This window comes from Neoarius graeffei, chromosome 2 (genome assembly GCF_027579695.1).
Source record: "Neoarius graeffei isolate fNeoGra1 chromosome 2, fNeoGra1.pri, whole genome shotgun sequence".
Taxonomy (NCBI): Eukaryota; Metazoa; Chordata; class Actinopteri; order Siluriformes; family Ariidae; genus Neoarius; species Neoarius graeffei.
Window position 1 is genome coordinate 98,929,463 of NC_083570.1, and position 27,520 is coordinate 98,956,982.

General features: G+C 41.9%; 1 protein-coding gene and 1 non-coding gene across 6 annotated transcripts in view; both read right to left on the reverse strand.

Moving 5' to 3' along the window:
- The window catches only part of ppp3cb (protein phosphatase 3, catalytic subunit, beta isozyme), a 197,489-nt gene that overhangs the window by 8,368 nt on the left and 161,601 nt on the right, over nt 1–27,520 (reverse strand). For 3 of the 5 annotated variants that reach the window (XM_060915267.1, XM_060915269.1, XM_060915271.1), the window contains 6 exons: nt 25,525–25,602; nt 21,006–21,100; nt 20,684–20,809; nt 16,882–16,959; nt 16,057–16,141; nt 12,318–12,415 (listed from right to left, as the gene is read on the reverse strand). In XM_060915267.1, coding sequence (XP_060771250.1) covers nt 12,318–12,415; nt 16,057–16,141; nt 16,882–16,959; nt 20,684–20,809; nt 21,006–21,100; nt 25,525–25,602 — 560 coding nt within the window. The remainder of the gene's footprint in view (nt 1–12,317; nt 12,416–16,056; nt 16,142–16,881; nt 16,960–20,683; nt 20,810–21,005; nt 21,101–25,524; nt 25,603–27,520) is intronic. The other 2 variants (XM_060915268.1, XM_060915270.1) reach the window with 2 other exon arrangements.
- Nucleotides 22,405–22,567, reverse strand: LOC132882285 (U1 spliceosomal RNA). Its single transcript, XR_009654158.1, has one exon. It is a non-coding gene; the product is annotated as a U1 spliceosomal RNA (small nuclear RNA).

A 27,520-nucleotide genomic window follows, 5' to 3' on the forward strand; every position in this document is an offset into this window, starting at 1 on the left:
GTGTTTTCTAAGTACTTTTTTTGCTACATGTCGTTATTTTACGCTACTTTTTTTAGTCACGAAGTGCTAAAGTCCCCAGCTGTTTCTTTGTTTACTCCTCACAAAGTCCATATGCGTGAAGGTCGCGACAGAATTCTTCCCCAGCCGTACAGTTACAACGCGCCGTGATCACTTCTCCGTCTTGTTTAACTAATGGCCCTTTTCCACTACCCTTTTTCAGCTCGCTTCAGCTCACTTCAGCCCGACACGGCTCGCGTTTCGACTACCAAAAACCAGCACGACTCAGCTCGCTTCAGCCCTGCTTAGCCCCTAAAACTCGCACCGTTTTGGAGTGGGGCTGAAGCGAGCCAAAGCGAGCCGAGTGAGGCTGGGGGCGTGAGCAGACACTCCCCTGTGCACTGATTGGTGAGGAGGAGTGTCCTCACATGGCCACACACGCCCTGCGAGCGCGCTGGGATCTGTAAACACCGCAAACCCGGAAGGAGAAGAATTACGAATTACGAGAATTATGAAGCCTTATGTGCCTCGCCTCATCTATACACTCTTGCCAGTATCTGTTGGCGTTGTCGGTGACAACAAGCCACAGCACCAAGACCAGCAACACTAACGACTCCATGTCCTCCATGTTTATTGTTTACTATTCGGGTCGTGAGACTACCGCTTAAAAGATCACTGATGTCACTGTTTGCGCTGCTTAATGACATCACCTGACGTCCACCCACTTTCGCTAACTCCACCCAATGTGTCCACCCACTTCCAGCCAGCACGGTTCAGCGCGGTTGTAGTCGAAATGCAACTCCAACAGCCCCGCTCAGCCCGACTCAGCCCAACTCAGCACGGCACGGCTCAGCCCGACTCAGCCGCGTTTGTAGTGGAAAAGCGGCATAAGATCCAGGTCTTTAAAGGGGTTTCTGATGATCTTTGTGAATGATTTACCTGAGAGATAAGAGCCAACACAAGTGAGAATCAAGCCAACTGTTGTTTGTTTGCGCTTCATTATAAAGACACGAACGAAAAGCTGAAAAAAAACATACTTAGACGGACAAAAACAATACAGGATTCATTGGGCAGCGACTTGATAGCGAGGTCCTTTACCCAGCCACATACAAAAAAGTTGTAAGCCTCCATACTCCTACATAGTTCGAGATGGCGGGGAACTCGACTGAAGGGTTTTCGAGATCGTATGACAAATCCTTCTTTCCCAGACTGTACGGGTCGATTCCATTGCACACAGCATTCTGAATAGATCTAAAGCGAGCAGTGGCTTCTAGATTACGAGCATACTCTGATATGTTATCGCTAGTTGTTTGCACTACAGCAGCCATTTTGGTTTACTCAACCACCGGCTGTTTTACTGGAAGTGAAATCGCTAAGAAAAGTGACGTGACTGAAACCCAAGAATACACGTCCACACCAAAACTCAGCTGACTTCAACGACTCACATGATAGCAGAGACAGTCAACAACCCACAGATCACCCTAACGACCCTCTAGGCTGCTAACACACAGTGCGTTTACATGCACAGAGAGAAAATCGAATTTCTGCCGTAGCTCGACTGAAATCAAAGTTCTAAATGGCATGGAAACACCTTAGCTCGGCTGAAATCGAACCGAACTGGATTTCTCGTAATCGAGCTACGCGACCTAGATTATGCAATTGTAGCCGAGCTACTTAGTGCATGTAAACCCTATCGAGCTACGTAGTTGAGCTACTTACTTCAGCACTGCCCCTTCCGGAAGTGACGAGTAACGAGACCACAAGCGGAAAACACAACAGCCTCGGTCAGCATGACAACAGTAGTAGTAGCGAGCAGCAGAAGAGAACACGGAACTGATAACTTTGTGAACACGGAACTGATAACTTTGTTTATACTCTTGAATAGCTCTTCATGACGACAACCGGAAGTGTACCAACACGATGGGGCGTGGAGCGCCACCTGTGGCTCGGGTGCACAATGTACCTCACACAATAGCTCGATTTCCTTGTGTGCATGTAGGATTGGATTTCTCTGGCACCCCTGCTGGGACCCTTAGCTCGATTACCAACAGTAGCTCGATTTGGATGTGCATGTAAACGCACTGACTGTTCACACCCGACCTTCAGTGATCTACAGGATGACTGAGAGGGTCAATGACCCATGTGACCTCAACGACTCTCCTTAGGTTTGCTTTAGATCCACTAGGGGATAAATACCTGGAACTCTGCACTAGTCAGACAGAACTAAAGAAGCCTTTTGGATAAGAGGTGAAACGTTTTCAAGAATTTCAAGCAAGTCCAGTTACCTTCTAAAGTCTCGGAGAACATCTGAGTTTTTTTCTTGTAAATAAATTTGGAAATTCTGAGTTGTTTCTTTTTTCCCCATCTCAGAATATTACCCCCTGCCTCAGCTCCATTTATTTTTAACCTACAATGGCTCTAATACGCCGTCGTACGAATGCCCCAGTCGCAGAGAGGTCACATGATCCCAGCAGGTCACCTGCTCACAAGGGACCAATCACAGAGGCAGCAGTTTTGAGGCAGGGCGGGGCTGGACAATGATCTTCTACTAGCATCCATGTTACCATCTAAACAGAACAGCTAAAAACTAAAATGTGGGATAAATCTGAACAGGACATTCAGGTATATTATTCATATAAATATTTCTCAAAAAGTGAAAAATAACAATGATCTCAGTATTATATGAAATTTGGATCCGATAACAAGCTGTGTCTCAAATTGCATTCGACTTCGCAACAATCTAAAACGTACCTTTAGATTGGCTCGTCCGTGAGATATCGGTTTCAAGAAAATTCAATCAAACACGATGAATTAAATAGTTTGGTTTCAGGTTTTTTTTTTCAGTCTTCTTTATTAAAAGGAGCTCTAAAGATGCCGGTTTGAAGTTAGCTAGCTGGTTTTATGAAGTAACGTTCAGCTACAGACTCTCTGCAGCTCATTTGATAAAACACTTTGGGGCGTGATGTTATAAGAAGACGATTAACGATGAGTTAGTGTTACTGTTACGTTATTACTGTTACACTCTGAAGTTGATTATTTTCCAAAACCAGCATAAATATCACAGCAATTTGCCAACGCTAATTTGTTTAACTGATACACGTTGTAGAATGTTCTATGATACGTAAAAAAAAATCGCGTTGGGAAATTTCTGAGTTATGTCGCACACAGTACTGTGCAAAATTCTTAGGCACCCTATTGTTTTTTTCATATGAACTTTGTTATAGATTTCTATTTTATGACTTCTACATTATCGATCGAGGCGTGACGATTAATCGAGCCCCGATCTATCAATCCATTTCAATCCGCGATTCAAAAATCGATTAGAATTTAATGAATCACGATTCACTGATGATTCACTAATAATACCTAGATGCAGAACAAATTGCGACAAATGGCATAAATTTGATATTAAAAATTCGATTCGGTATCCGGAGCTGTACGTGGGTAGCCTGGGCCCGCCCATCCTAAGTGTGACGCAACACGGGGGCCTGTTGCGAACTTAGTCTGGCAAGGCAAGCTATCTCCAGCTCTTCCAAGCTCCCGAAAAATCGGGAGCCAATCAACTTTGAGCATCTCCAACGGCCCTGGGTAGAGGCGTGTTCAAGGCAGTGACGTAGTAGAATTGCGACCGGAAGCCATAGATTGTTTACAGAATCTATGCCGGAAGCGCTTCATTCACTAGAAACATTACGAACATGGAGCAGCGGCAAGCCTTTGACACAGCGGTAGATGCTGTATTGAAAGCATTCAACGGGAAGTTCTCATTAAAAACGGAGCAAAGAGCAGCCCTGGAGGTATTTATCTTCTTCCTGTTACTCAAGCAGTTTCCGTCACGTCACATACGTCAGAGGAAAGAGTGATGTGATTGGTTTAAGCTTCGTCACAGCCTTTTCTGGCTTCGACCAGTAGCAAACTGAGGCATTTCAGGGAGGCGGGTCAACCACGCGCTTTGGGAAATGGTTGGGCTTAATATCTTTGCCAGACCAATGCTCGCAGAGCTTTGAAGTTGCGTTAGCCAGACTAGTATGTGGGCGCAGCCATGTTTGTGGTTGCTACAGCAATCTCGTGAGATCATGCACTGCTTTGTGAACAACATGGCGGATGACTCGGAATTCCTGAAACCACCGGCTTTTAAAAGCCCAGTTTGGCGGCATTTCTTACACTCTCAGTGCCTTATGTCCTCTCTGGACAATGAATGTTGTTTCTCAAGAGGTGGTATTCACTTTCACACAAGTGACTGTATTTTGTGTTTTAAAAGATTGAGACAAAAGTCATGAAGTTTTCATTGCTTTTTTGTTCCTTAGTGTTTTGCGGTTTGAAAATTAAAATGTGCCAAAAATGACTGAACTGTGATACGTTCAAAGTTACATTCAAAGTCAATGGAGTGACTGGAGTCTGAATAAAGACTACAAAGGCAACACAACCGGTTTGTTTTTTATTGCTGTACATTTCGAGGCTGACAGTTAAAGGAGAACTGAAGGCAAATTTTTTATTATCAAAATTCCATTTATCTCATTTTATTAAATATCAGAATGCATTTTTGATCGCTATTTTGTCGCTGCTATAGCAAGTTATGAGTGTTTGAAATATGATCTGTAATACATCAGTCCATATGTCAAAGCAATGGCCGTAAACGAGATTCATCGAGACCTGTGCAAGACATCGTAGGATGGAAGTAAAACGTACAGTGGAAATCAAAGTGACCGACATCTGCCAACGTTGTCAAAAGACGCGCGCGTCCTCTTTCGAATGCTGACGTAATCAAGCTGGAAGTTTTGTTTGTTTTGATAGCAATCAGGAAAGTTTGAAAAAAGTAGGCAGTAATCGTCATTTAAACTCGTTTTTGTGCAATATTTCGTTTGGAAAACAGTTTTCAAAATGGCAGCACTGACACCTGGCTGACACTTCTTCACGTTTCGAAGTTTCGCACAAGTCTCGTGAAGATCGCGCGGATAAGCGACGCCTGCCGTGGACCAAACGAACTCAATTCAACACGGCTAAAAACCGAATAGGCCGATAAGTATAATATTTAACGGCAATTAGTTGCAAATATGAGTCACGATATAAGGTTACGAAAAGCGAAAACGTAATTGAATAACACGTTAATTAAGAAATAAAGCAAGTTTAAAAATGACTTCAGTTCTCCTTTAACAGAATATTGACAATGACTGGCATCGGTTATAAAATAGAGGACAAAAAAATGTGAATCGTGATTCAAATTGAATTGAATCAAATCGGAAGGTCAAAATCGTGATTCGAATCGAATCGTGAAAAAACTGAATCGTTACACCTCTAATTATCGAGTCAGTACAAAAACATCTTAGAGTCCAAACGTTGTTTTTTTCCAGCACAAAATTAAATGTTACAGAAAAAATGTTTGAATCTGAGCAGCATATTACATAGTAGATCACTTTTCAGATTAAAAAAGAAAGCAGAATGAAGGCTAGTGGAAAATTTTTGGTGCAAAATGAAGAAGCGAGTGTGACGGTCAAAGTGCCCAGAAGAACTGTGGCTGGTTCTGTAAGATGCTCAGTAAAACCTACAGATCATTTCTGCATAAAACTGCACTCATTGTACCTCAGACTACTATTTTTTTTAAAGCAAAGGGTCGTCTCACACCAAATATTGACTTTCCCTGTGTCTAAAATCGCTCACTCGTTCACTACTCCCTATAGAGGGAATTACTATATAGAGGACTATATAGTGAGCTCATTAGTAAAATGAAAAAAAAAAAAAACGCTTTCGGACACTAGTCCATTGCGCTGGTATTTACGTCATTACTGTTGCACAATTAAAATGTGCCAGATCAGTCGGCTGGTGGGTTTTCAAAATAATAAACACATGCATGTGTTTTTGTGATAAATCCATATTATACTGAGCGTATTTCCCACATTAATCAATACAAAGTACCTGCAGCTTTCAGTTCTTTTAAATCAAGGCTGAATCCTTTCTTCTTTGCCGCTGCCTTTTATTAAATCAAATTTGAGGCTTTTAATTTAATTTCTTTCGGCGTGACCGCAATGCATGATGGGATATTGCTTTGGTTAGTGACTATCAGTTGTACACTACTTTATATGATGCACTGTGGGATACTTTGAGTGCACTATATAGGGTGTAAATAATCCTCACTAAGGTTTCGGACAGCACGACAAAATGGCATCCTTACCCTCTCTCTCTCTTTTTATTTATATATATATATATATAAATAATAACTATCAGCTGGATAGTACAGTGGTAATGCTCACTGACTACGACGCAGGAGATCGGGGTTCGAATCCCGGTCGGGGCAAAACATCATCCAGTAAGGGTTCTTAGGCAAAAAACCCCTCATGATATATCAGCCTACCTCAGGAATGAGTGAAGACATAACTGATAGAGTCATACCTGCGTCAGTTGCTAGGGAACCAGGGCAAACTGATGAGAAATGGGCTACTGGAACAAGACATCGATGGACAAGGACAGAAAATACGGATTTGCTGGAATGCTACTATACAAGCAATCCCAGAGAGAGGGGATACATGCAGAGAATGTGGGACCATTGGATACTTCGAAACCCACAATCAAGGCTAACAAAGAAACAGCTATTAGCCCAGTGTTCCAACATCCATAATCGAAATCTGCTATCACAACTAGAGATTAATGAAATACAACAACGATGCTACGGCAAGGGGGAGCCAGGAAGACAGGTCAGTGGGGAGATGTCATCATCCCCACAACCAGAGATTGGGTACCAAGCCCCAACAGCTAACAGCCTCAACACAAGAGCTGCTGACCTGAGAAGGAAGATCGTGACCCAACTGGAAACCTGGAGCCCCCGACGAATACCGAAGCTGAGTTGCCAAGTACCTTCAGAAGATCTACTAGTAGATGTGAATGCTGCTCTGAAGACAATCTCCACAAGAACCATCACTGAGACCAACAAGCTGATACACAGTACAGCAACAGTAATCATGGAGATGCTTGGACACAAGGTGGGCTCGGGACATAACAAACAGTATCCACCATGGAAGAGACGATTAGAGGCCAAGATAAAGGCAGCAAGGAGAGAAGTTAGCCAGCTAGCTGAACTACAGAAAGGGAACATGGTGAATAAAGGGGCGCCCAGGAAGTACAACTCACTCTCCATACCAGAGGCACTCGAAACTGCCGGTTGAGGAGATACACCAAGGAAGGAGAGGCCAGGAGAATAAACAAGCTGTTCTCCACTGAACCAGCCAAGGTGTACTCTCAATGGCAGGGGAACAACAACCGGTCAGACCCACCAAGAGCTGAGGTGGAAAAATACTGGAAAGACATATGGGAAAGAAAGGCATCACACAACACCGATGCCCAATGGTTAGTGGACCTAAGAGCTGACCACAGCAACCTCCCAGAACAAGAACCAGTAACCATCTCAATGGCAGACGTCCAAGAAAGAGTGTCAAAGATGAAGAGCTGGACAGCACCAGGCCCCGATATGATCCATACGTACTGGCTGAAGAAGCTAACTGCACTCCATGAACGCCTAGCAGCACAGATGAACCAGCTGCTGAGGGATGGAACCCACCCAGAATGGCTAACCCAAGGCAGGACAGTCCTAATCATGAAGGACCCCCAGAAGGGACCCATCCCATCCAACTACCGGCCAATTACCTGTCTCTGCACAACATGGAAGGCCCTGTCAGGCATCATTGCGGCAAAAATGAGTAAGCATGTGGCTCAATACATGAGCGAGGCACAGAAAGGAATTGGCAGTAACACCAGAGGAGCCAAGCACCAGCTACTGGCCGATAGAACAGTCGCCCGAGACTGTAAGAAGAGACAGACCAACCTGTGCACTGCCTGGATTGACTACAAGAAAGCCTACGACTCAATGCCACACACATGGATACTGGAATGTCTGGAACTGTATAAGATAAACAGGAACCTAAGGACCTTCATACAGAACTCAATGGAAATGTGGAAGACAACCCTAGAGGCCAACTCAAAACCCATTGCCCAAGTCAACATCAAGTGCGGCATATACCAAGGAGATGCGCTATCACCACTGCTGTTCTGCATAGGCCTGAACCCCCTCAGTCAGATCATCACGAAGAGCGGCTACGGGTACCGATTCCGTAGTGGGGCAACAATCAGCCACCTACTCTACATGGATGACATCAAGCTGTATGCCAGGAATGAGCGAGAAATAGACTCGCTGATCCACACCACCCGGATCTACAGCGATGACATAGGGATGTCATTCGGATTGGACAAGTGTGGCCGGATGGTCTCAAAGAGAGGCAAGATGATCCGGACTGAAGGGATTGACCTACCAGAGGGCAACATAGGTGATATCCAAGACAGCTACAAGTACCTTGGCATCCCACAGGCTAATGGAAACCATGAAGAGGCCACAAGGAAGTCAACCACAGCCAAATACCTCCAGAGAGTAAGGCAGGTCCTGAAAAGCCAGCTGAATGGTAAAAACAAGGTCCGAGCCATCAACATGTACGCACTACCAGTCATCAGATACCCCGCTGGTATCATAAACTGGCCAAAGGAGGAGATAGAAGCCACAGATATCAAGACTAGAAAGCTCCTCACCATGCATGGAGGGTTCCACCCCAAGTCCAGCACCCTGAGACTATACACTAAGCGGAAAGAGGGAGGCCGAGGGCTAGTGAGCGTCAAGACCACGGTCCAGGATGAAACATCGAAAATCCGAGAATACATCAGAAAGATGGCCCCAAAGGATGAACTGCTAAGTGAATGTCTCAGGCAGCAGAACCCTGATGAAAGTGCAGAGGAGGAGGAGGAACAGACAACCTGGAGAGACAAACCCCTACATGGCATGTACCACCGTCAGATAGAGGAAGTGGCTGATATCAAGAAATCCTACCAGTGGCTGGATAATGCAGGACTGACAGACAGCACAGAGGCACTAATCATGGCAGCACAAGAACAGGCCATAAGTACAAGAGCCATAGAGGCCAGGATCTACCAGAGTAGATCAGACCCAAGATGCAGACTGTGCAAAGAAGCCCCTGAAACAGTCCAGCACATAGTAGCAGGGTGTAAGATGCTAGCTGGATCAGCGTACATGGAGAGGCACAACCAAGTGGCTGGGATAGTATACAGGAACATCTGCAACCAGTATGGAATAGAAATACCCAAATCCCAATGGGCCATACCACAGAAGGTGGCTGAGAACAACAGGGCCAAGATTCTGTGGGACTTCAGCTTCCAGACTGACAAACAGGTCCTGGCTAACCAACCGGACATAGTGGTGGTGGACAAAGAGCAGAAGAAGGTGGTGGTGATAGATGTGGCGATCCCAGCTGACGCCAACATCAGGAAGAAGGAACATGAGAAACTTGAGAAGTATCAAGGGTTGAAAGAGCAGCTGGAACGGATGTGGAAGGTCAAGGGTTGCGTGGTCCCCGTGGTAGTGGGGGCACTTGGGGCAGTAACCCCCAAACTGGGAGAGTGGCTCCAGCAAATCCCAGGAACAACATCTGAAGCCTCAGTCCAGAAGAGCGCAGTACTAGGAACATCGAAGATACTGCGCAGAACCCTCAAACTCCCAGGCCTCTGGTAGAGGACCCGAGCTTGAGGATGACATGGATACCACCCCCCCGCCGGGGGTGAGAAGGAGAGAGATATATATATAGTGAGTAGGGAGCGATTTCAGACACAGGGTTTGTTTCATTTATTATGGCTCACTGCTTACTGTTTATAGTATTTTTTAATGTTGAAACATTTTATTTCATTATTGTTTAAGCCATTTTTGGTCTACAGCATTTCTTTACATGTGCCTAAGACTTTTGCACAGTACTGTAAGTCACATGGATTTTCATCTGTTTTTAGTCACAGTCAATCTTTTGGAACATCTGTAAAATAAGCTGCACCAGTCTCTGGTTTTTTTCCTTCTCTTGACTTTAAAGGTCATAGGCAACGGTCGGAGGTAAAACAAAGAATATCAACTTCCTTGTCTAGAAGAACGACCCAAAAAGCGAATTCAATTTTCCTGGTGTCTAATTTGCACCCTAAAATTGAATAAAACGGTTAAAATATACTGGTTTGTGCAAGTTCCGAAGGTTTGTTTAGATCTCACTTATGCGCACTTTCACTGCCAGGGGGCCGTCGTTGTGACGTCATTTAAGCCAAACAGACCGGGAGCAGCTCTGTGTTTACTTGCGAACCGAGCACACGCGTACGGACTTTGGTCGTGAGAGGTTGTGTAAAATGTCTGAAAGCAATAGCGATTTTGAAGTAGGAACTCTCCAAATTAAATATCGAGAGGTGAAACCATATCTATCTGAACCTATGGCTGTTGCGAAGCAATCGGTGACTGTGGCTCACTGGTTTGATCGTGCGGCCTCGGAATCGGACAGCGACTCGGCCGACTCTGATCGCGGTGACCCCGGACCTCAACAAGACTCGCACCCAAACGATTTATCCTGGTAGTTATGATAAATTCCTACTTTCGTCGTAATACTGAATAAGAGCCCTTTTGAAGAATAATTAAACCGCCCTCCCTAGTGGATATAGTGAACAATTACTGGACAGTGCGCCGGAAGGCCACATTAGCCTGCCATCCGCGGCATTACACCATTTATAGCCGACTCTGAGCGAGGAAATATCCCTTTGTCTCATTTCCACAATGATTGTACAGGATCCCTCAGGATTCTTGACTTGTCAATTGCAAGCAAAAGTAAAAATGTTTACCTCCAATCTTCTCCTTTTTGTTTGAGCGTTGCTGGTCTGTTTCCTCTTTAACTGCTTGATTTTGTTTCACGCGCACAATCCACTCTCTCCGCCTCGTCTCCTTATCTGGAAAAAAACAACCCTCTGGCTTCACGCGCACAATCCACTCTCTCCGCCTCATCTCCTCTTCCGGAAAAAGCCAACCCACTCGCTCTGCCTCTTCTCCTTTTTTGGAAAAAGCCAATCCTCTCGCTCCACCTCTTCTCCTCTCTCGGAAAAAGCCAATCCACTCTCTCCGCCTCTTCTCCTCTCTCGGAAAAAGCCAATCCACTCTCTCCGCCTCTTCTCCTCTCTCGGAAAAAGGTAAAAACTTCTTCCTGAACCGGTCCCGTTGTTACAGTTCACTGCACAACAATAAGGCATGGGTTTCTCTTTGGAAATTCCCGAACGCATGTCTGCACTCAAGCCGAACGGTAATGTAAGTAAACGGAAGTGGACTCGACTCAAGCGGTTTGTTTGGCTTAAATGATGTCACGCACCAAGTGGTCACGAAAATAGCCGAACAGAAATTCGCCACGATCTGCGCTAACTTATTTTAATTATTACTTATTAACAATACTTCTTGGGACCAGAAGAAAATTACAGAGGGGTTTTTAACATATAAAGTTTCAAATGTGCATAAAATTAAAACCGTTACCTATGAGCTTTAATGTTACTGAGAAACTGCAAAAGTTTGACATAATATGGCCCTTAACCAGACCAGCATGTCAGTCATCATTCTGACTAGAAATAAGTGAAACAGAACTGTTTAACTCCACCTCTTTCAACTGAAGGGGTGGAGCCTGTTGGGGGAATGTAAAAGCTTGCTAATATTTTTAATCATAAGTGTAAATTTTACACACACAAAAAAAATCATAAACTGTTCCATTAGTTGTTGTTTCGATCTGTTTTCTGCTGCAAGCCGCTCCCAGTAGTGCATGATGGGATACGTCAGCCCACCAGCATATTTGAAGTATGTGATTTGAGACACAGCTAAAGTTAGGGTTAGTATTTAGTATGTGTGTGTGTATATATATATATATATATATATATGTGTGTGTGTGTGAGAAGGTGACTAGCCTATAACAACATGGCGTTTCTGGTAACATCAGATGACGCAGCCCCTGACCCTTCATAGCCACCTCAAACTATGTTAGCTAGCAGATGCGAGCTAGATAGTGCACGCTATGGGTGGCTATGCAACCTCTGAGCAGCACAGATAGCGAGGCCGGCTGGTGATTACCTTCTCCGTCCTCAACCGCCTCGACGGCTTCAATGGCCTCGATGGTAGCTGAGAAAGCACAGACAGACACACGGAGAGACGGAGAGACACACAGACGGAGAGACAGAGAGAGGAGGAGTGAAAGGAGGAGCATTATTGTGGCAGCCATGCAATCAGCACGAGCCGCCATGAGTCCGCCGCTGAGGCTGGGGAGGTAGCCGTTAGCGTTAGCCAGATAGCACCGCTAGCCGGTTAGTAGTACAGTGTGGATGTATAGAGTTGTTCAGTAACAAGAAAAAAAAATTATATGTAAGATTAGGGACAATGAGAAAATGTGAGAAAGTGGAAGAGAAAAACAGAAGTGGTGTTGATTTTTTTTTTTTTTGCTCACCGCTCTGTAAAGTCTGTTTTCCTCCAGAAAGAACTCCGCTGGGTAGCATGCCGGTCGGGGTCAGACCCTTCAGAGTCAACACGTTCTCACTCTCCTCACTGTGGCCAGAAGAACCAAAGTGGTTAGCTCACACACACACACACACACACACACACACACACACACACACACACACACACACACACACACACACAGGCCTAAGCTATACTTCTGCATCTGAGGATTTGTGAACACATGAGAACATTATGTGTTGCATAAAGTCTACCTTCATACTTGGATGTAATATGAACGTGTCCACTACGGGGCAGAAAAAAAATAGAAACGTTCATGAAAGTCACGTTTTACTGCACAAGGAGTGTGCTCAGTAGTTTTAGGACCACTATTTTAAACAAGAGTGCTCTGAGAGCACAATATCCCCCGCTGGCAACTGTGCCATAACTCTAGTAAAATGTGACTGAATTGAACGAAATTGCAATATGCGTATTAACGACATATAACAAAGAATCATGTCAAGTTTCATGAAATTCCTCCAAAAATTGTGAGTGGAATTGATTTCAGAAAGTCAGTACCCTTCGTGGGATGGACGGACAGACGGACATGACATAATCCCCCTTCGGGTCTTTCGGCCAGCGGGGGATAAAGTGTGAGGGAAGTTGATTTCAGAAAGCAAGCACACCTTGATGAAATTGCCAAAGTACAAGTTTGTTAATAATGAAGGGCATAACTCTGGGAAAATTTGCCCAAATTAATCGAAATTTCAATCTGCGTATAACTGTCATATAACAAAGCCTTTTGCCAAGTTTGGTGAAATTCCTCCACAAATTGTGAGAGGAGTTGATTTCAGAAGAACGTTCACCCTCATGAAATTGTCAAAGTACAAGTTATTTAATCAAGGGTCAAAACTCTGGGAAAATTTTCACAAACGAAATTAAATCGCAATATGCGTCTTACCGTCATACAACAAGGCCTTTTGCCAAGCTTCGAGAAATTCGTCCAAAAATTGAGAGGAGTTGATTTCAAAAGGAAAACATACTCTCATGAAATTGTGAAAGTACAAGGTTGTTAATCAAGGGCTGTAACTCTGGTAAAATGCGACAAAATTGAATGGAATTACAAAATGCATACTACCGACATAAAGCAATGCCTTTTACCAAGTTTCATGAAATTCCTCCAAAAATTGTGAGAGGAGTTGATTTCAGAAGGAAAACACACTCATGAAATTGTCAAAGTATAATGTTGTTAATAAAGGGCTGTAACTCTGGTAAAATGCGACCGAATTGAACGAAATTGTAATTTGTGTATTACCGACATATAACAAAGAATCCTGCCAAGTTTCATAAAATTCCTCCAAAAACTGTGAAAGGAGTTGATTTCAGAAGGCGAGTACCCTTCCCAGGACGGACGGACATCGCCACGACATAATCCCCCTTCGGGCCTTTCGGCCAGCGGGGTATAAAAATGATTTCAAGAGTTCAAGAATAAAGTCATAATACAAACCCCATTTCCAGAAAAGTTGAAATATTTTCCAAATGCAATAAAAACAAAAATCGGTGATTTGTTAATTCATATGAGCCTTTATTTAATTCACAAAAGAACAAAGAAAAGATTTTCAATAGTTTTACTGACCAACTTAATTGTATTTTGTAAATATAAATGAAGTTAGAATTTACTCCCTGAAACCCACTCAAAAAAACAAAACAAAAAAGTTGGGACGGAGTCAAAATAAGACTGAAAAGTTTATCGGATATTCAAGTCACACCAGTTTGGAAGATTCAACGATAAGCAGATTTATTGGTAACATGATTGGGTATAAAAGGAGCTGCACCAAAGGCTCAGTCTTTCCAAGCAAGGATGGGGCGTGGCTCAGTCCTTTGTGCCAAAATTCATGAGAGAATTGTTCATCAATTCAAAAAGAACTTTTCTCAATGAAAGATGTAGGTTTTTCAAAATCTACAGTCCATAATACTGTGAAAAGATTCAGGGAATTCAGAGACATCTCAGTGCATAAAGGGTGAGGTCACAAACCACTGTTGAATGTGTGTGACCTTCGAGCCTTCAGGCGGCACTGACTGCCTGAGAAACTGTCATGCTAATGTGACAAATATAGCCACATGGAATAGCTCTGGAATACTTTGGAAAACCGTTATCATTTAACATAGTCCGCCACTGCATCCAGAAATGCAACCTGAAACTGTATTATGCAAAGAGGAAGTCATTCATCAATTCTATGCAAATATGCTGCTGATTTCTCTAGGGCCTGAACTCATCTCAGATGGGCCAAAAGGCAGTGGAAACGTCTGCTGTGGTCAGATGAGTCCGCATTTCAGCTTGTTTTCGGGAAAACTGGACGTTGAGTTCTCAGTGCCAAAGGTGAACACGACCATCCAGTTTGTTATCAGAGAAAAGTGTGATGGTATGGAGGGGGGCATCAGTACCCACAGCATGGTTGAGTTGCATGTGTGTGAAGGTACTGTTGATGCAGAGGTATATATTGGGATTTTAGAGCAACATCTCTTCCAGGGAAGTCCATGCTTTTTTCAGCAGGACAATGCCAGTCCTTATTCTGCACGGGCTACAACAGCGTGGCTTCACAGACACAGAGTGCGTGTGCTTGACTGGCCTGCTGCCAGTCCAGATCAGTCTCCTGTTGAGAATGTATGGTGCATCATGAAGCGAGCGTGGACTGTTGAGCAGCTAAAGTCTTATATTATTTTTTTATTATTATTATTATTTGTATTATTAGTTATTAAAAGGAAAGGTGATGTAATACAATGATAATAATGACTGTGTCCCAATGTTTTTCGAGTGTGTTGCAGGCATCAGATTCTAACTTCGTCTATATTTGCAAAATACAATTAAGTTGGTCAGTAAAACTATTGAAAAACTTTTCTTTGTATTTTTTTTGTCAGTTAAATAAAGGTTTACATGAATTAACAAATCACAGATTTTTGTTTTTATTGCATTTTGGAAAATATCCCAACTTTTCTGGAAATGGGGTCTCATCTCATCTCATTATCTCTAGCCGCTTTATCCTTCTACAGGGTCGCAGGCAAGCTGGAGCCTATCCCAGCTGACTACGGGCGAAAGGCGGGGTACACCCTGGACAAGTCGCCAGGTCATCACAGGGCTGACACAGACACAGACAACCATTCACACTCACATTCACACCTACGGTCAATTTAGAGTCACCAGTTAACCTAACCTGCATGTCTTTGGACTGTGGGGGAAACCGGAGCACCCGGAGGAAACCCACGCGGACACGGGGAGAACATGCAAACTCCGCACAGAAAGGCCCTCGCCGGCCCCGGGGCTCGAACCCAGGACCTTCTTGCTGTGAGGCGACAGCGCTAACCACTACGCCACCGTGCCGCCTGGAAATGGGGTTTGTAAATTAAATATAGTTATCCACAAGCTGCATTTTTTGCCCAGGCTGATGTGCAAAGTGCAGCTTTACACTCTCTCTCACACACACACACACACACACACACACACACACACACACACACACACACACTTCCTTATCTTGATGTACATTGGCATTTTCCAAAAGCTTTGTTCTGAGTCCAATTTCAACTTTTTGGCATTCTCTGAAACCCTGGATAAAACTTGCAGAAGTGGGTGCATGTCAAAACTTCAGTGCGTTTCTGCTTACTGTGCTTACCCATAATCCCCTTCCTCTCATGATCAAAAACACTTCAGTGCAGAAGTATAAGCCAGCCTTCACTCGCTCTGTACTCACCGTAAGACTGAGAACATTTTGGCCATTTTGCCAATGGCACGGATTTTGTTCCTGATGACCTCTTTACGTGCAGCTGCAACAGTCGCTGAAAGAAAACACACACACGCACACACGCACACACACACACACACACACATACACACACACACACACACATCCCGAGTAACCAAACAAGTGAGAAAAGGGAGGAAGAAGTGCCTTCTCATCGCTAGCTCAATGTTAGCCAGGTATAGATGTTCGTATTTATTGTAGCTTGCTCTCTGTAAATCAGTCTGATCTTATTTAGGACATGACATACGGCCAGAAGTATGTGGACACCTGACCGTCACAACCATACATGGTTCTTCCCACAAATATGCACGCACACAATTATATAGAATGTCTCGGTATGCTGTACAATTATAATTTCCTTTCACTGGAACTAAGAGGCTCAAGCCTGTTCCAGCACGACAATGCTCCTGTGCACAAAGCAAACACCATGAACACATGGTTTGCCAAGTTTGGAGTGAAAGAACTCAAGTGTCCTGCACACAACCTTGACTGAACTCAGCCCCACTGAATATCTTCATGATGAACTGGCGCACCGACTGCACCCCAGGCCTCCTCACCTACCGTAACATCGGTACCTGACCTCACTAATGCTCCTGTGGCTGAATGAACACAAATCCCCATAGCCACGCTCCAAAATCTAGTGGAGGTCATTATAACAGCAAAAGGGGACCAAATCTATAATGGGATGTTCAACAAGGACATATGGGTGTGATGGTCAGGTGTCCACAATCATTTGGCAGCATAGTGTAGCTAAAATCTGGGGTTTGTCCTCACCGTCATAGATCTCATCACCATCGTTCATGAGTTCATCATCCGAACAGATGCTAAGGACATTCACCAACATCTCAGTAACTGTGGAAAGGTCAAAGGGCAAAGAGTGAAAGACAGGAGAGTCTAAAACTGTGTCCTATCTATCTATCTATCTATCTATCTATCTATCTATCTATCTATCTATCTATCTATCTCTACAAAATTAAAGGTGCAGTTGAGTTTCAAAATAATAATAAGAATAAATGTGTTCGTTAACGTATGTATTTTTACATAAATATGTGTAAATATAAACATTAGGGCTGTCAATTGATTTAAATATTTAATCGTAATTATTGTCCATAGTTAACTCACGATTAATCGCAAATTAATCGCACATTTTTATCTTTCCTAATTATTTACTATGAAGGAACTTTGAATAAATAAATAAATAAATAAATAAATGAACAAAGCTTAATTATTTACTATAAAGGAACTTAAAATTTTATATATATATATATATATATATATATATATATATTAGTGCTGTCAAGCGATTAAAATATTTAACCGCGATTAATGTCGCGACTGTCATAGTTAACTCGCGATTAATCGCAATTTAATCGCACATTTTTGTCACATGAAAAACCATGTAATTCTCTTATCAGCATAAAAAAGTGAATGGGCTTGCTCACCGTTCGAACTACGGGGGTACTCGGGGGATCCGAGATCCCCTGAAACAGACATGAGATCCCTTGAAAACATGATTTGGGAAATGTTGGGGGGTCTCTAAAATATTGGCAAAATGATGTTTATTGACATAGCAATCGTGTGTAACGGGAAGCATTTGCATATCCGAAGTGAGCGCGCGATGGAGAGCCGCGCTCTGAGACAAGCGCAAGCACCCCCCAAGGGAAAAAAAGGGACCCCCCCGAAAATATCGGCATAGTTCGAACACTGGTTGTACCAATGTTTTTTTTTTTTATTGCAGAGCATAACGCGTCTTGTCACAGCCACTGCAAAGTGGGGCTGGAGCCGCCGATGGGAAAACGAAACCTAAGCCGAGCACCGTGGCTCTTCGGGGGAGGGCAGAGGACTCTGGCTGTGCGGGGCATGGCATTACAGTCTAGCTGCTATCGTTTTTCTAAGCAAAGTCTCTGTTCCAAGTTCCTGGCAGTTTCAAAAGCTTATGAAAAACCTACATCATGCCACAGAGCGTTAATCTCGCGATAAAAAAATTATTGCCATTAAAATTGAGTCAAGTTAACGCGATAATAACGCGACATTTTTGACAGCACTAATATATATATATATATATAAAGTCCAATTATTATTTACTATAAAGGAAACTAAAAATCAATAAATAAATGAATAAACTCACACTGAAGCACTATTTCATAATTATACTTTTGTTATAGGTCGAATAATGTCTAATATTTTGATAAAATATTATAATTATTAATTATAATAATTATTTACTATGAAGGAACTTAAAAATAAAAATAAAATTATATATATATATATATATATATATATATATATATATATATATATATATATAAATAATTTACTATGAAGGAACTTAAAAATCTATGCAAATAAATAAATAAACAAACAAACTCACACTGAAGCATTATTTCATAATTATACTTTTGTTATAGGTCGAATAATGTCTATTTTGATAAAATATTATAATTATTAATTATTATAATTATTTACTATGAAGGAACTTAAAAATAAAAATAAATATGAATGAATAAATAAATAAAAGAACAAAGCTTAATAATTTACTGTGAAGTAACTCTAATATATTATATATATAGTACTCAGAAACTGGGTACTGTGGGGGTCCCCCACTAAATATACTCACAGTCAATAAACTATACGGTTTTGAATGGTGATGTTGGTTTTAATTTGAAATAAAATGATGAAAGGAATACTACAGATAAAACTAAATCTTTGCTGTGAATACTCTATTCAGAATTTGGCAAAAATTCTGCAAATTTGTGGGAAAATGGCGGCTTGATCTGGGACATGATAAACGGTCGACTGCATCGCATTCCCTTAAAACGGTTGTAGTCCACTGAAAAGTCTACAGTTATCACTAACTGTATTTTAAGTTGTAACTTTATACACCTAAGGATTGGTGCGCTCACAGAATAATCATAACCGTAATAAAACATCATGCAAAATATTTGATCACCGTCGTAACTCCATTTTCCGCATACCCAAACCCAATACGATCGTGTGTTTTGATCTAAACGGAAAGCCTCAGGGTCAAGGTCACTACCTCACCAAAAGTAGTAACTTAAAATCACTACGCCATATAAAAATTTAGTTATAAATCTACGATTTTGTTTTTTAAAACGAAAGCTGAAAGTTAGGTATAGAATATGTTTCTTACAGAATATGTTACGATGGTAGCTGGTGTTGTATGAATTTCTGAGCTATAAAATGAGTTGTGGTCTATTTTTTACCGTAGCGTGTTATTTGTGTGCGGGGAAGGACACACATTAACAATTTGCATGTGTAGAATGGAATTTTCCACTCCAGCAGTTAGAAGCTGATCGTGCTTCCATTTGTAGTCTTTCTGTTACGCGGGTGATCTGTTCGGACGTTATCGCTGAAAAGGGGAGTTTTGCCAGTTTTATTTTGTTTTAGTCTTGCAGTATAAGGCAATAGAATGATTCTTTTTCATCTTACTTTCATATTTCGTAGTGTTTGCGTATTTTTGGCCAATATTTTGCAACCATGGTCAATTTAGATCGAACTTTTGATAGACTCTACGGCCAGTCATTTTGCCCCGCCCCCGCCTCGCGCTCTGTCCGGTGCGGTAGTGATGTCCCGTTGCTCACGCACCGCAGCAGAGACCCGTGCGACCTTCAGCCGGTACAGTCGCTGTTCTTTTACCACCGCCGTTATTCTCATCTTTCCGGTGTGTTCTTGATTTTTCTGTCGTGTCCTGTTTCGCCATATCAAATCCCCAAACTGTATCATATTATTCATATTTAAGTGAATAATCAATTCAGTCATCATAACTTGGCATTTTTAACCCAAGCAATCAAAAAGAGGAAATTTATTCAATATTTTCACTCATCTGTGAAGGAGGGGCTTTAATTCTTCATGATGGAGTTATTTTATATGTAAGTCAATTTTGCAAAAGTATTTGAATTGTAATCAAAAAAAATGTTCCACAGTGGAGGCCAGATAAAGCAAGATATTATCTTTATTCTTATTAAACATGACAAAAGAAACACTGAGTGTTGGGTAAATGCAAAAAAATTAGTAAAATTAGAAAACTTATTTTTTTACCATAATGTCCCAAATGAGAGAGCAGTTTCTGAGACGGACCCATATATATATATATATGAAAAGAATAAAGCCCAATTATTATGTAAATAAATAAATTAATTAATAAATAAATAAACTCACACTGAAACATTATTTCATAATTATACTTTTGTTTTAGGTTGAATAATGCCTAATATTTTGAGTAAAATAAATATTTCTAATCAAAAGTGAAACAATAATAGAATAAATCCACTTGATTAATGAATTAATTAGGCTTCTCAGGGTTTAAATGATGAAAACTCCACCCTGAACCTCACTAAACACATTTATCTGCACATACTTCCGTTGTGTTTAGTGATTCTGGTGTTAATCCATCAGCTGATGCTGTATTAATCCCACAGCACGTCTTTCAGGACACTCACCGTGGCTCTGTACTGGTGACGTTTGCATGATACACGTAATGCTGTGCACTAAACAGGCTTGTCTGTTCTTATCTATGGACTGTGATTGAAGCTGCCGGTTGTCATTGATCTCATACCTTTCTCTCCTACGAAAGGCAGGGACCAGGTGAACACGTCCATGAAGTTAGGCAGCCAGTACGGGTGTGGTGAGCAGTTAAACTGACGTATGTTCATCACATTGTTCTCATATTTTAGCACAGCAGCTGCACAAACATCAAACAGCAAGGACATGCATCAGTGTCTGCCTACACACACACACGTACACACACACAGCATGCACACAGAGATGTGGATCCAATGCTAAAGCTAAACTGTCAGCCAGCCATAGTACTGTTACTTCAGAAGTACCAGAGCATCAAAAGCAATATGGTCCATTTACACACCAAAGAAATGCCTGACCTTTATTATTATACACGTCCAGGTAATTGGGGGCGGAGAAGATGGTGATGAGAGAGGGGAAGCCTGTCGTCTGGCTTTTTCTGTACATCCGATAACTGCAAAAAAGATAACACAGGATGTAATAAAGATAATAATAATAAAAACAAGAATGGTGAGCAGGCTGGTAAAGATGGATGGATGGATGGATGGATGGATGGATGGATGGACGCAGATTGGTAGAGGACAGTGTTGTAATCAATTCACTAAACTTTGAGTCCGAGTTCAGTCTCGAGTCCCCAGTGTTCAAGTCTGTATCAAGTCCAAGTCATTAAAAAAAATTTCGAGTCGAGTCCACTATTGATCTGAGTCAAGTCCGAGAACAAGACTCCAACCGCACCATGTGACGGTGTCTGTTTCAGCGACATTAACATTAGTTTGTTCCTGAACATGACGTATGAACAGGTGAATGTGCTTCTCTTTATCAGGGAGTGTGAAGTATTCTGTCAGAGATGGTTGGGAGACGGACGTAAGTGCAGAAGGTGTGCTTATTAATACAAATGAAGATGGTAAACAATCCAGAATGGCAGGCAAAATCGTAAAACAGTGAAACAGGCAACAGGTTCGGGCGAGGCACAAACAGGCTATCGTGGACTTGGCAGAATCAAAGACAAGAAACAGAAAATCAGGGATCAGGAACCCAAACAAGGAAATACAGTAAGGCTCGGTAATGTGTCAGCAACGCAACTCAATACTTCGCAAAGTAAGAGTGTTTTCACAGTTTTTATATCGGCGTGCTGATTGCGCCTTAATCCTGTGCAGGTCGTTTAAGGCGCATGCGTGAGAGTCCACTTGGCGCGCGCTGTCCGAAGCGCGCCCGAGAGTCTATCTGATGCATGTGCCAAGGCGCGCAGGTGCGACACTCTTGCACGAAATTAGTACAAAAATTAATGTAGATATAAATATCTTATGCCTAATTATTATGGCATGTTACAAAAAATAAAAAACCCAAGTCCTCGTCTCCAATTTACCAGTCCGAATGCAGTTAATGCACAAGTCCGAGTCATCAGTGCTCAAGTCCAAGTCGAGTCACAAGTCCTTAAAATTAGGGCACGAGCCCTGGACTCTAGTACTACAGTATAAGCCTGGTAGAGGAGAATAGAGCAAGCTAGTAAAGGATGATCAGAAGAAGAATTTATTTGTCATGTATACATTACAGCACAGTGAAATTCTTTTTTCGCACATCCCAGCTTGTTAAGAAGTTGGGTTCAGAGTGCAGGGTCAGTCATTACACCGCACCCCTGGAGCTGAGAAGGTTAAAGGCTTTGCTCAAGGACCCAACATTGGCAGCTTGGCAGTGCTGGGATGGAACCACTGACCTTCAGTAACCCAGAGCAGTAACCCTTAACCACCACAGCCCCATCAGGGGGGCGTGTGAACGCAGTCCCCCACCAACACAAATTATGTAGTTGAGATTCCCACATTTGGGGAATTTGCAGGGGTCAGACAACTGGAGTGCAACAGCTGAGCCTCACCCTGGGTAGACCACCTTCTTGATCATGGTGTCTCCCCTGCCAGGTAAATATAGATGATCGATAGATGGATGGATAATGTTGGTAGAGATTTTTTATAGATTGGTAGAAAAGTTTAGATAACAGATGAATATTAAGCATCAGAGGATCAACAGATGGATGGATGGATGGATGGATGGATGGATGGATGGATGGATGGATGGATGGATGGATGGATGGATGGATGGATGGATGGATGGAGAAATTGAAAGTAAGGAGACTGGTAAAGGTAGATAAATGGACATCCAGAGAGTAGGCTCGTAAAGCATGGATCGATGGATGGATGGATGGATGGATGGATGGATGGATGGATGGATGGATGGTGGAGGCATATTAAAGCAAGCCATTAGAGAATAATGAATAAATGGATAGATGACTAGATAATAAGCAGTTTGGTAGAGATGGTTGGATGGATGGATAGTAAGAAGACTAGAAGTGGAGCATAAATGGAGGGAAAGAAAGCAGGCTCATAAAAGAAGATGGATGGAAAGTCATCAGACTGGTAGAGCTAGATAAATGGAGGAACCAGAAGCAGGCTAGTAAAGGATGGATGGATGGTCAGAATGGGGGAGGCATCTTAAAGCAAGCTGTTAGATAGATAGATAATAAGCAGAGTGGTCGAGATGGATGGATGGATGGATGGATGGATGGATGGATGGATGGATGGAGAAATTGAAAGTAAGGAGACTGGTAAAGGTAGGTAAATTGAGATTCAGAGAGTAAGCTAGTAAAGCATGGATGGATGGATGAATGGATGGATGGATGGTCAGACTATTGGAGGCATATTAAAGCAAGCCGTTAGAGAATAATGAATAAATGGGTAGATAACTGGATAATAAGCAGTTTGGTAGAGATGGATAGATTGTAAGAAGACTAGAAGTGGAGCATAAATGGAGGGAAAGAAAGCAGGCTCGTAAAAGAAGATGGATAGATGGATGGATGTCAGATTTGTGGAGGCATCTTAAAGCAAGCTGATAGATAGATAGATAGATAGATAGATAGATAGATAGATAGATAGATAGATAGATAGATAGATAGATAGATAGATAGATAGATAGATAGATAGAAAGTAAGGAGACTGGTAAAGGTAGATAAATGGAGAACCAGAGTGCAGGCAAATAAAGGATGGATGGATGGATGGATGGATGGATGGATGGTCAGACTATTGGAGGCATATTAAAGCAAGCCGTTAGAGAATAATGAATAAATGGATAGATGACTGGATAATAAGCAGTTTGGTAGAGATAGCTAGATAGTAAGAAGACTAGAAGTGGAGCATAAATGGAGGGAAAGAAAGCAGGCTCGTAAAAGAAGATGGATAGATGGATGGATGTCAGAATTGTGGAGGCATCTTAAAGCAAGCTGTTAGATAGATCGATGGATGGATGGATGGATAAATTGAAAGTAAGGAGACTGGTAAAGGTAGATAAATGGAGAACCAGAGTGCAGGCAAATAAAGGATGGATGGATGGATGGATGGATGGATAAATGGTCAGACTATTGGAGGCATATTAAAGCAAGCCGTTAGAGAATAATGAATAAATGGATAGATAGCTGGATAATAAGCAGTTTGGTAGAGATGGATGGATTCATTCCCTCCTGAAATCATCCAATCTTTTGATTTTAGTGAATCTACACTTTTGGGAAAAAAAAATGTCCAAAAGGCTTTATTTTATTATTTTATTTTTTGGATAGCTAATGACTCTATCTAAAGTGTTTTTCCTTGGAGCTTGTTTTTTCCTGAATGGGAAGCCACAGAACCTTCCCTCTCCAGGGATTAGTCCAAAAACGTTTCTGTGTGTTAGACAGAGCTTCTGCATAACTGCAGTCTGCTTCATGATCAAGCATTAACGCAGAACACCGTGCTCTCTCAGTAATGTCTGGTAAAGGTGCAGGAACAGAACGAGAGGTTTATGGTTTCGTTTGCATGAAGCCGATACACCTCTTCATTCCTGTCAGCACCAGCGCAGTCTGAGTTTCAGTCACGCTAATGAACGACAGAATTATTTTAGGGGGATTTTGTTCAAAGGGGATTTAACCGAGTCAGTTTTTTTTAACGCCCATATCCTGGACTGCTATTTATTAACACTCTTCTCAGTTATGTGAAAATATTAGTGACAAGTACGCAATTCACATAAACACTCTCCCAGAAGGATGTGTTTACTGCAAGCAGGGCTGTGTGTTAACAGTCAGAGCAGGTAGCAGTGATGCGAGAAAATGAGAAAGAGCTTAAAAAAAAAAAAAAAAAAGCAGTAACTTGAAGTTTTCCGACAGAGGAAAGACTCCAGGATGGAGAGATTTGTGCTTTACTCTTTCTCTGTGACTACAGACATTCAGCAGCATTAAATGGATAAAAAGTATGATGATGTTCTTTAATAAATAAAAATAGCGGTAAAACAAATGCTGTTATTGGAAAATAATCAACTTCAGGCTGGCACCAGTAGCTCCGTTCAGTGTTTTATTACTTACATCATACACTGATTATCATTTTATAATAATGATCTCATAATAAATATAAATAAATAATGTCACGGCTAGCTTTATCATTGCTACAACTTAGCACGTGGTAAAGTCTCCAAGACGACGTCCTGTCCTGTATATCATTTCCAATATGAGATGAGTGCATGACCTCCTGACAGAAATACACCGGTGAGTCAAATCTGCGTTAAGTGTTCCAGCACTTTACCCGTGTCTGGATTCCTGCAGAAAAATAAATCTTCTGGTTGATAATTTATGTCGCACTTTTAAGGCAGTCATCTGACTCACCACGTGTGTGGCTGTGATGTATTTTCCACATGAACGTCTCCTGCAGTACAGCTCGGTGTGCAGTGATGTGCAGTGATGTGGTTCCACATTAGAGCGAGGTGGAGCTGACTGTTGTGTTTACTGACGCTGCAGTGATGTTGTGGTTTATTTTAAGTGAATTCAGTGATGTGGTTCTAATGGAGAAGTTTATACACTGTTCCGCTTACCCTGCATCCTGCGCCTCGTGGGCTCTGATCACCGAGAGCAGATTATTAGTCTGTAGAAACTCACACACCGCAGGATAGCTGTACACAGAGAGAGAGAGAGAGAGAGAGAGAGGGGGGTATATATTATACCGAAAGACAGCAAGAGAGAGAGAAAGACAGAAAGAGTGAGAGATACAGATATATAGAGAGAGAGAAAGAAAAGAAAAAGAAACCTTTATTCGTCACATGCACACTTCAAGCACAGTGAAATTCATCCTCTGCATTTAACCCATCTGAAGCAGTGAACACACGCACACACACACACCCAGAGCAGTGGGCAGCCAGACTACAGCACCCGGGGAGCAGTCAGGGGTTCGGTACCTTGCTCAAGGGCACCTCAGCCCAAGGCCGCCCCTAGTTAACCTAACTGCATGTCTTTGGACTGTGGGGGAAACTGGAGCACCCGGAGGAAACCCACGCGGACACGGGGAGAACATGCAAACTCCGCACAGAAAGGCCCTCGCTGGCCGCTGGGTTCGAACCCGGAACCTTCTTGCTGTGAGGCGACAGCGCTAACCACTACACCACCGTGCCGCCCAGAGACATTGTCTTTCTATATACCCAGAGACGGAGGTATATAGTATATAGAAAGACAATGAACATGAGAGAGAGAGAGAGATACAGTATGTAGAAAGAGAATGAGAAGGAGAGAGATAGAAAGATTGAGGTGAAGTATATAGAAAGAAAGGAAGAGAGAATGAGAGATTGAAACAGAGAGAGAGAGAGAGATGCAGAGGTATATACAGTAGTATACAAAAAGACAGCAAGAGAAAGACAGACAGTGATAGATAGATAGATAGATAGATAGATAGATAGATAGATAGATAGATAGATAGATAGATAGATAGATAGTATACAGAAAGAGAATGAGAGAGTGTACACAGTATAAAGAAAAATAATGAGGAGAGAGAGATGTATACATTATGTCGAAAGAGAGAGAGGTGTATACAGTAGGTAGAAAGAGAATGAGAGAGTGAGAGATACAGATAGAGGTATATAGTATATAGAAATATATATATATATATATATATATATATATATATATATATATATATATAGAGAGAGAGAGAGAGAGAGAGAGAGAGAGAGAGGTGTATACAGTATGCAGAAAGAAAGAGAGTGAAGGATAAAGATAGAGAGAGAGAGAGGTATACAGTATATAGAAAGAGAAGAGAGAGGTGTATACAGTATGCAGAAAGAAAGAGTGAGAGATAAAGATAAATAGATAGAGATATACAGTATATAGAAAGAGAATGAGAGAGAGGGAGAGAGAGAGAGATGTATACAGTATGTAGAAAGAGAGAGAGAGCAAGAGAAAGACAGAGTGAGAGATACAGATAGAGGTATATAGTATATGAGTCAAAATTTGCTAATGGGTAATAATGGTGAGACACGTATAAAAAAATCATCTCCATCCACTATTTTAAACATAAATTGGATATTTTTTGGTTTAAATAAAATAATATTGCTCTAAGAAATAATGTTGACAACTTCAGATATCACAAGCTATATTTTCCCAATAAAATCATGAATTAATTTTTGGAAGTTGGTGAATTTTAGACACCCGGCCGTAACAGTTCTGACTAACCAACTTCGACAAGGTTTGATTGCTATACAACTTATTGTCGGAATTAAATCAACTACACTCCATAAAACAGGTTTACTGACGTGTTTAAAGAACCACATACAATGGGCCTGCACATTTTCTAAACACGAAAAAAATCATTTAAAAAAAAGACCCTTATGCACGTTACTGTGTCCGTCAGAAGTCAACATCAACTTGTGAATAAGAATATCTCATCTCATTATCTCTAGCTGCTTTATCCTGTTCTACAGGGTCGCAGGCAAGCTGGAGAATCCCAGCCTATCCCAGCTGACTACGGGCGAAAGGCGGGGTACACCCTGGACAAGTCGCCAGGTCATCACAGGGCTGACACATAGACACAGACAACCATTC